Here is a 10880-nt window from a genome sequence, read left to right on the forward strand (position 1 = left end):
CAGTTACAACTTAAAAACGTATAAATCAACACTTTTTCAAACTTCCACTGGACCTGAAATGGTTAACCATATAGAAAAGTATAGCAGTTCCAACTAACAGAAAGGGCAACCGCATCCGAAAAAAAATACAAGATTTGCTATATAATTGTAAACCATGTTACAAGGACTATCAATGTTACATGAGCCTAAAGCAATGATAAATTCATAAATAATTTCGCACAGCAGCTTTCGAAACATCATTTTTAACTATGTAACAATACCTTACCTAGTAAAGAACGCTTTGAAGAGCCTATATCGAAAAACAGACGCTCCCTTCTGGGTACTGGAAAAATTAAGCTTCACCATAATGTAACATTTGCACTATTTAGCTGTCAGACTACATGAGCCGCCTTCTGTACAGAAGCATGGAATGGAGTCCTCGACACCTGAACTTTCATTCATAGATTCGCTTCCTCTTCAAAACGGTTGGAAGTATAATCACAGAACCAATGAGGAAAAGCACAAACAGAGTTTTAAAATCATAGAGATCCTTGACGGACTTGAGATCCCCCAGAGCAAGGCCAGCCTGGAAAACCAAAATGAGCAGCTATCGATTACTACAACGAAAACATTTCATGAAAAGAAGCTGTCATGTGTTAAATTGAAAAACAGATTTCTGACAGTCCAAGATGTTCGGTTGTAACCGAACAGTTAAAATATGACCTGCATTAATTAGGATGTCAACTACACTATAAACCAATGGGATCAGATGTTCCGTTTATGTGTATCTTAATTTGGTCACAATTGTGATTCCTTTTCTATGTGCAACAAAGCTCTATTTTATTATATAATAAACACAGCAAAAAAGTCACCATACAACAAGGTACACAAGTTAGCATGATGAAAATCAATTTAATCCGTCATATTTTTATTTGGACAGGGATAAATACATGTAAGAAAATAATTCTAAGTAGATATATACTTGATGTTTATCCAAAAGCTCTCTTCAAACATATTGACAATATTGTTAGTGAAGTTATTAAATTCTATAGCTGTCGGACGAAAAAACACAAACGATCATGATAGGTCCAACAGAAACATCAGCTGCAATCTAACTGAAAAAGGTTTAATTATCATGGCCTATCTCACATGGAGTACGAGTAGCATATATCCAAGCTATAAAGGATATGTATGATGGAGCAAGGACAACCGTAAGAACTCATGAAGGACAAACCGAAAGCTTCCCCATAACAGTAGGGTTACATCAAAGCTCATCTTTAAGTCCTTACCTTTTTGCATTGGTAATGGATGAGTTAACGGGACATATTCAATATGATATTCCTTGGTATATGCTTTTCACAGACGATGCTTTTCACAAACAATATAGTGTTGATAGATGAAATTCAGGAAGGAGTAAATGCGAAGCTTAACCTTTGGAGAGAAGTGTTGGAATCTAAAGGTCTTCGCCTAAGTCGGTTAAAGACACAGTATATGGAGTGCAAGTTAACGGAGGCTCAAATGAGTTAGGGGTGAGGATTGGAAATTAGAAAGTACCCAAGAGCGACCGCTTTCGCTACCTAGGATCTATCTTGCAAATGAACGAAGAGTTGGATGGAGACCTCAACCATAGAATACAAGCTGGATGGATGAAGTGGAAGAGTGCATCCAGCGTGTTGTGTGACCGTTGTATGCCATTGAAGCTCAAGGAAAATTTTTATAAGACGGCAATAAGGCCGGCAATGCTTTATGGCACGGAATGTTGGGCGGTGAAGCATCAACACATACATAAAATGGGTGTAGCGGAGATGAGAATGCTTCGTTGGATGTGTGGGCACAAGAGAAAGGATAAGATTAGGAATGAGGACATCCGAGGTAAAGTAGGAGTAGCCGAAATTGAAGAAAAGATGAGAGAAAATCGGTAACGGTGGTTTGGACATGTGAAATGAAGGCCTACTAACGCTCCAGTTAGAAGATGTGATTACGGGACAGAGGTTCAGGGCCGAAGGGGTAGAGGAAGACCTAGAAGGACTTTGGAAGAGACTCTAAAAAGAGACTTAGAGTACCTGGATCTAACGGAAGACGTGACACAAAACCGAGCGCAATGGCGTTCTAGAATTCATATAGCCGACCCCACTTAGTGGGAAAAGGCTTTGTTGTTGTTGTTGCCTATCTCACATGCACAAATCAACCTCCAAACATAGCAAGTCCTGCATCTAATTATACAGCACGGGGAACATGACAATAACAACTTTACTGATACCCCTTAATTCATCCCGACGATATAAAAATTTCTATTCACTTTATGTTTACTGTAAATTAGTCAATTTGTTATCTTTATGATTTATTTTATTCAAAAATAAAATTTTGACACTATGAGCTAGGTCTAGAACTTTTCCAACCAAAAGAAAAGGCATATAAAATTTGCAAATTTCATGAAAGACTTAGATCCAGATTTAGGTATTCATTGACGACATCATGAGCATCTACAAGAAGCTTGAAGGCCTTGATCAATACAACATCAAATTATTGCAAGAGCTTGCTAATAGGAGAGTTTACCACACTATAAGCTTAGACTAGCTAGATAGCCTAGTACTTTGACCAAAACTAGTTCACTCATATCTTGGACCCTAGGAGTAATGGGGACTCCCGAGTAAATGGGAGTTGGACAAGTCACGTTGTCGAAAGAGAAGAACCAAAACCAGAACTTTTTCTGGAATGGAGGTCAACCAGCATAGTTGGTCAATTTCTTCAGTGGCTCAATCGCCTAACCTCCCAGCAGGCTACCTTAGCCAGCAGTTGGCTGAAGACCTTTCAATTTAAATATCCCACGCGACTGTGAATCACACTTCAGATTAAAGATAAGACAACAAAACACATATCTACTAAGTTTCTTCTGCAATCCACTGGTGTTACCCTGTGTTTTCCGGACTCCACAAATCTGAGAAATAGAATTTTATTAAAAAGCTAAAATTGCGATGCAAAACTTAGTAAACCAGAGGTCCACCCATTATATGATACAACCCTAAAACCAAATCCATAAATACACCTCTAACATTGCAATACAACTCTAAAAACTATCCTACAGCAGCTCCCCCTTCTAATAAAATTAAAGAATATGCAAGATCTCTAAAGGTTGGAGAAAGCAAGAAACCACAGTACAGACACTACAAGGAAGTTAAGCTCATATGATTACCCAAGAAAGCAATAATACATAGAACACCCAAAACCTCACTTTTTTCCCCAAGGATTCTATTGTAGATCCCCATTATACTCCCTAAAGAAGCCACAGCCAAACTCCACACATGTTCTTATATTTCTGTCCAACCACATTACCCAAGAGATAGTTAAAAGAGGGAAATTCCACAGAATTCTGTCCCTTTACCACCGAAAGACATACTTTTGACAAAAAATGTTTGAACGTAACTCAAAAATAATAACCCAATCGACCCATGCTTCTCTGACCAATCCCCACCACAGCGTCAATGATTATGGATTATTGCCTCTAAATATGACATACTTCAAGGCCTTCAAGTCCAAAACCTCCTAAAGCATAACAAAACAATGAAGTAAAATGCTACCCAGAACTAATCTAAGCAGTGTGGACTGTTTAACTATTTTATTGGACAAATTCGTTACTAAAAAGTATAGCGAGCCCCATATACAGACACCAAAACAACCGGATAGTAAGATGAGAAAGTTCCATTTATGTTACAGAAAATAGAATTTCGTCATTTAATGAGTAGAAAGAACTTACCCTGACTGTGATATAAGATGCTGGAATAAGACCAACAAAAGTCGCCAGAAAGAAAATATGAAACGGTATATCAACAATTGGAGATGCCAAGTTGATGAAAAGGTTCGGCAAGGTTGGAGTTATCCTAAGAAAAAGCATGTAATTTAGCAGCTTTTCCCTACGCTTTGCAATCTGGGTGCACAAAATTTAAGGTTAAAGTAGTGGAAGAACGATAGCATAATTGACCAAATTTAACAAAGTAATAAGAAGTACCTCTGCCTGAAAAAATCTCAACCTTTCTGGCCACAACCAACTAACTAAAGGCCTTCCAATTAACTTAGACAAAAAGAAGCAGGATGACGCTCCAGCTGTAGCGTTGCAGACAACCAAGATAAGGCCTCTGATTACGCCAAAAAGAGCTCCAGCTAGCAATGACATAAAAATTGTCCCAGGAATCATAAAAGTCTGCATGAAGATGTAAGTAGAGCAGTAACCCAGAATAAATTGTGCTGGATAATCATTGGCATATGTTGCCAGATTGTCTCTGCAAAAGATTATAAAAAATATTAAAAAATCAGAACAAGCATTCAGGGGAAGTGACTAATGTTAAATGGGGACCATAGAGGCCACAGTACTGGATAAAATAGACAGACAAAAGTGAAACCATGACATCACTTCAAGGCATAGGCCAAAACTGTGTCAGTCTCTCTGATGGTGTGTGTCATGTGAAAAATGATGTGGAATATAGGTATCATTAGCAGGTGCATCCCCCAGTTGCTTCTAGGATTTGGAAGCGGCTGTTTGAAATGAATGACTTCCCTTCAGTTCTCCTCCAAATGTTGGGAACTTAAGTCACAAGATATGGTCTTAGTAAGTGAGCATGAACATTTTGGAAATGTGTTCTCTTGGTCACACATAGGGTTCTCTACGAATGGAAAGAAAGCCGAGGTTGTTCTAAAGAAGGAGACAATGGATAGATGAGATTTGAGATACTATTGACTTTCGGTTCAGGCTTCCATATCGCAATAGTTTGAAGATAACATATTTTTCCTTTTTCTTTTTGTAGTTGTGGTCATTGGGTTTTTATGTTCCTAAAGAACAGTCTTACAATGGTACCCTTATGGTTGATGCTCCATTTATGATTTCTTTCCTTTTGTTTAATTTGACGACAGCTCATCATCTATGTACTTCACCTTTTCTATTAGGAAAAATTTGCATAAAAACTTGCAGAAATCAATATTTTCAGCTTATGGATGAATTACTTATAACTTTAGGAGTTCTAATAGGGAAGTTCAGGGCGGACATCTCACACCGAGCTTAAACTTTCTTTACAGAAACATTCACGTAAAACTTTCCATATTGAGTTAGTCTAAACGAAAGTTCTTTCTATATTCTCATTCTACCAAAGTCTTCAAGTATGCATGTGAACCAACATCCTAAACCGTGCGGAGGTGAATTCGATAATATAGTGACTAAAAATAAGCCCTATCGACGTTTGAATTCTACTTGTTTCATAATTTTTTTTTTCAAATTCCAAATCAACTGAACATATGTGACAATATCTTATGCAAATCAGAGAAAGAGAAAAGCAACTCAGATGTTAATCCAAAGGTACAATAACAAGCAGCCCACATAATCAAATCTTCCGCAATTAACAAATTAATCTGAACAAAATCTCAATAACCCTTCAACAACACAACTAGATTATCATATATTTCCAAAAATATGAACAAATCCAAATGAGAATTTGATTGAATCGTGAAATGAGGGACTTACTTGAGAAAGCGAAGATCGGCGACGGAGCGCGGCAGCTTGAGTTTACCGTACTCGGCGGCAGGCATGGTCAAGTAGACGCAGCAGAGACCGGTAGAGAAGACCAAGAAAACGCCGAGAGCCGCTGCGAATTCCCACCGCGACAGCGGAAACCTATCGGACTTGGGCCTCTTGCCGGTGGACCAATCGTCCTCCTTGGCATTCTCCTCGTCCATAGGCAGCCTCCCGGCGTCCCCCGCCAGATTTCTCGGAGCCGCCATGTACGGATTGCACCAGCACCGTTAGGAAGATGAAAAGGGGCCACTTCAATAACAACACTCATTCATCGACAAATTTTGCATCTTCGTTTCGTTGTCAAGAAGGTCGAACTGAGTTTTTAGAATGCGACCCACATCAATCAAATCCGAGACAGACACATGTTGCGGATCAAATTCTTCGATTCAAATTTGGGAATTGAATTTGGCTTTGAAGATGGAGATTCAATTCATCTGTATTGGTGTTCAAAAATCAGATTCAGTTTAGGTTGACAAGGAACAAAAAAAAATGGTAAGCGAATGAAAAATTAAATTGGCTTTTTTTAGCCAAAACGTTTGTCCAACTTGCAATGAAAATTGGTAAAAATAGTTTTTGGTTGGAGTCCTATTGCATATTGCATGAGAGTAAGTCCACCCTAAGGACTTTGTGCCAGCACCCAGCGCATTTATCTACTCAAGTGAACAGTAATAGACCATAGTGAACAATAACAGACCAAAGCATCTCCATCCTTAAAAAAATGCGCTGGCACCCAACGCATTTATTTGGTGTGTTTTTTTTTTTTTTAAGTTTATTTCGGATATGATTTTTAACCAATTTTGGATAAAATTTCAAATAAACTTAAAAAAAAACACACTGAAATAAAATTACATACTCATCAAATAAACTTTAAAAAAAAACACTAAAATAAAATTACATAAACTCATCAGATAAACTATAGAAAGAAAAATATAATTTTTTTTTAAATTTTTTGTATTTTTTTGTATTTTTTAATAAATTTTAATTAAATTAATTAATCTGGACCGTTGATCTTTGATCGGACGGTCCAGTTTAAAAGTAAAATTTAAATTTTTTTTACCGTTGGAAATCCAACGGCTATCATAACGCCACGTCGCTGAGCCCAAGTGGGCTGACACATTTTCAGGAAAGCCTGAAACCCACTCGCGCCTTGCGCTTGTGTTGCACGCGCGCCTTGCGCGCTTGTGTTGCACGCGCCTGAGAAACAGGCCAGCTTCTTGGTCAGTCCAAAACGTGCTGGGCTGTTGCCTGGCATGGGCTGGGTGCCAGGCAACTCCACGGGATGGAGCAAATGGACTGAGGGCCAGCTTGTTTTTTGGACTGAGGGCTGGGACATTTTTTTCCCGGTGGACTTGCTCTGAGGGTTGTAATTCTGTAAATCTTATCATATTTGAGATATCCTTATGAGATTTTATCATATCTCTTATAATTGTAATTTTTTTTTAATATCTAAAGAGAGTTTGATATTCAATCAGGAAGTATTACGTTTGAATCATTATAGAAGCATGATTATTTATTTATTTGGGTTTTTCAAAACCGTAGAATTCGAAAAAAAAAAAAAAAAAGAAGAAAAAAAAAATATATATATATGGGAAGCCGCGCCTAGCTGGCCTAAAGTCAAGACAAGCCGCACACCAAACTGAACCCACTAACATCAGCCTTCTTTTGGGCTTCAGGAACCCAAAGCCCACATGCTGGGCTTTTGTCATGTAAAATTTGACAGGCCAGCACATTTCGGGTCACCATCCATCAGCCAGTAGCTTCTTGGGCTAGCCCTTAAACTCGGCTCGCTCTGCTGATTGCACTCAGGGCTTCTTTCTATTTTTTAGAACGGCCTGTAAAACTGCAACAAGCAGGCTACTTGCTTTGCATGTTGTTGGGCTGCCTGCAACAGCCTTACACAAGCCCAACTCGTAGCCTGTAGCTACTGGGTTTTGCGGATTGGATAGTAGTCAACAATCCAATGCTAGGCTACCTCTTGTTCTCAACCCAAAGCCATTTTTGGCTTTATTTTTTTCAACCCGCACCCATATTTTTTCAGTGGTTGATTTCAGGACCTTAACCAATTTTTAGAGCTTTTCTTTTACATGGCATGCATCCATCTAGCCCAAAATATGGCCTGAAACTTTGTATTATTTTGTATCTACGATCGACCTCGAATGGTCTCGATCTATTGAATTAATTAAAAGTGATAAGTAGTCCATTAATCTGACAAGACATCCAAAATTATTAGTCCAAAGCTCACTTTTGGACACTAACGATTCAATATTTTATTTCTTTTCTTTGGGCCAATTATCCTACAACTAGGCATTTGGTGATGGGTTATTGCACCTTTAGAACTCTCTGATTTCATATAAAAAAAATAAGAAAAAAAAACAGCACAACAATAATATGTCTACGACAACTGTACAACAAAAAGCTCATAAAGCTCTCTAGAGTAACATGCCTATAGGCACCAAACATATAGTTCTCGAAATAATATAAGAAAAGATATAGGGATAACCTAATCACTCCAAGCTAACTCACTTCTAACTACAACCCCAAAAGCTTCTCGTATCTACACAGATTTGTCTCCTGCATGATTGCCCCTACACTGTCAAAGTGGTGCACCGGGCAAGGCAACAACCTGGATAAGATGCGAAGCTCATGTGGGTGACAATAATTCAAGGTATATGACAATCATAAAACATGTCCACTGATCATAGTTTAAAAACATCATTATTCATGAAATCATACTTTATAACATCATAAATAATTTGTTGGAAATTCCGAAGGAATCATTCAAACATCCATCGACTTTTCTAAACCAAGCCACAAAGGTTCTCAAATCTCTAGTTCATAAATACTTATAAAACTCAGACTAGAGTGACACAGTTCAGCTGAAACCTATAACTTCACAAGTTCCATATTCTAAACCAACTTAAAGAAATTGAAATGAAGTGGGACCCTCGAACCAACTTAACAGAAACCAATGAATACAGGGTTTTGGACCAACTCAATGAAAGCAAACAGAAGATAGGATTTCAGACCACTTAAAAAAATCCAACAGAGATAGGTTCCATACCATTAAAAAAAATCCAACTAAGATAGGTTCTAGACCACTTAATAGAACCGAGTAAGAAATGCGATTCCGAACCACTCAACGAAATCCAAAAGGATTAGGGTTCTAGACCACTCAACGAAACCAATGAACGAAATTTGAACTGAACATGATTCCAGACCACTCAACAAAATCATGTAAAAGAAAGATTCTAGACCACTCAATGAAATCCAGATGAAGGCCGAGTTCTGGACAATTCAACGAAACCTGGTTCCAGAGCACTCAACAAAACCGAGTAGAATTCTAAAACTTAGTTTAGAATGGCTCAAGAAACGATCCATGACACACTTTCGATGCGACAACTCCCCATGACAATGGGTTAATGGTCCTTTACTAGCCTTCATGTTTCACAAACATTTCAATTATGCATGTCAAATCACATTTCATAAAAATAAATCGACGACTGAATTTAAAAGCAATAATTTAGTATAAAACATATTTTGTAAAGTAATGTCATATACATTAAGTATATAAGTATGGGAATTTTTAGGGTAATAACCATACTACATATATTAAAGTCACTCACCGGGAGTCTGCGACAAAGCACCCTAGAACAACGATCAAGGTGCTCACTTACTATTGCCACCTTAAACAAAGCACAAGTCATGTCTTATTATAATTCTAGTGATAAAACACAAAATTCTAGCTTGTACACGTCTTCTACAACAATCTAGATGATTCGGGACAAGTTGACCAAAAGTCAACCTTCGGTTAAAGGTCAATGGTAGAGTCAACAATTCTACGTCCTTCAATTCGGAAGATTTGCATATCAGATTTCCTATCTATAACTTCCTAGGGGTCTCCTTAAGTTTCCACAACAACATAATAACAATTCATGACAATCTGATGGTCAGATCCACCCCAATTGAAATTTTAGTGCCGACCAACTAAGAAACTAGATTAAAATTGTGTAATTAATGGATGCCGAAAAAGGAATATTTCGCTAAAAATTAACGAAAAGCTAATGCCATACTTGTTGGCATTCTAGAATATTTTGTTATTGTTAACGAAATATTCTTCTTCTTCATCCTTCCTTAGGTCGCCAGCACCCGAAAATTGGGAATTTTCGTTAAAATTTATGAAAAAAACTTTATATGGCGATAAATTGTTCAATTCTTAATCAAATTCAATGATCATTTTGTCAAAATGAAGCTAGAGAAGAGGAGAACAAGTTTATACATATTTGAAATCCAAAAGATGGCCGGAAATAGCATGAAATTCATCTAGAAGTCTTAGCCCAAAAACCAACGTCCTGGGTTTCCTTCGAAACCAAGTAGGGCCGAGTTCAGGTTGCTTAAACTTGAGTCTAAGGAGAATGTGTAGTCCTCTAATGGCTTTGGGACCATCCAAAAGGACGAGATGTACTTGAAAAACTTGTCATAAAACCTTGTCTCGTCAGAGCGCCTAGGACATCAGCCCGTAGTCCTTTTCTCACAATCTGAAGCTCATCTTTGAGCTCGTGAAGAGAAGGAGATTTTTTTTGTCATGGTTTGGTAATCAAGTCATTGAAAATTGGAAGTGATGGTGGTGTGGCTCACGATGCAAAGAAGATGAAGAAAAGGTGAGAGAAACTTAGGAGGAAGAGATAGAGAGAGAGAAGGGTCTCGAGTGTGGTCCCATTGGTCACACAATAAGGCCAGTGACAAGGAAAATGTGCCCAATTAATGGTAAAAGCCTTGTAGAATCTTCGTTCTAACTCCAGATTTTGTTATGTTTGCACTTAAATGTTCATATCACATGTACTATCCAAATATGCAAAGAAATGAGGGAACACACGAATGGAGCTTAAACGCCCACGTAGAACTCCGCCAATAGGGGCTTTTTGTCTTTTTGCAAAATAAAAAAAAAATTACACCGAAAGAAGGAAGGCGTCGTATCAACTACAAATACGAAATTTAAATAGTAAAATTTGGGAATGGAATTTCACATCCGTCTCCCCTTAAAAAGAGTTTAGTCCCTCTAAGCTCAACATACTTGTGCTTACGTCAAGCTCCACCTCAACCTCCAAGGCGAAAAGTGTGCTAACTCTAGCCACTAATTGGAACCTCCATGTGATGGCTCAGCTCCATTACTCTGAGCACTTACTCCCTACTGACCTCCTTCAGGCTGTCTACTTCTTTGTTGTCTAGTCCTATATTGAAGCTTGAAGGTGCTCTGAATGACCCATTATGACATGGAGATGCATCTGAGGAATTGTCTTATCACCTCTTCAATTTGGGTAAGAAGCCCAACAAGCTATCAAGA

General features: G+C 38.0%; 1 protein-coding gene across 1 annotated transcript; it reads right to left on the reverse strand.

Annotated features, from left to right (window-relative positions):
• Positions 1-118: 118 nt before the first annotated feature.
• On the reverse strand, positions 119-6126 carry LOC103443875 (uncharacterized membrane protein At4g09580). The gene is made up of 4 exons (XM_008382771.4): positions 5489-6126; positions 3986-4256; positions 3734-3904; positions 119-565 (listed from the first exon to the last, which is right to left on the reverse strand). The coding sequence occupies exons 1-4, from the start codon at positions 5743-5745 to the stop codon at positions 434-436; spliced, it is 831 nt and encodes a 276-aa protein (XP_008380993.2). The 5' UTR covers positions 5746-6126; the 3' UTR covers positions 119-433.
• Positions 6127-10880: the final 4754 nt, after the last annotated feature.

This window comes from Malus domestica, chromosome 05 (genome assembly GCF_042453785.1).
Source record: "Malus domestica chromosome 05, GDT2T_hap1".
NCBI lineage: Eukaryota > Viridiplantae > Streptophyta > Magnoliopsida > Rosales > Rosaceae > Malus > Malus domestica.

Coding starts and splice junctions, on each gene's coding strand:
- LOC103443875 (XM_008382771.4), bottom strand. CDS start 5,745: ATGGCGGCTCCGAGAAATCTGGCGGGGGACGCCGGGAGGCTGCCTATG. Junction 4,257..5,488: donor GCCGATCTTCGCTTTCTCAA/GTAAGTCCCTCA, acceptor AATCTTTTGCAG/AGACAATCTGGCAACATATG. Junction 566..3,733: donor CATCTTATATCACAGTCAGG/GTAAGTTCTTTC, acceptor TTGGTTTTCCAG/GCTGGCCTTGCTCTGGGGGA.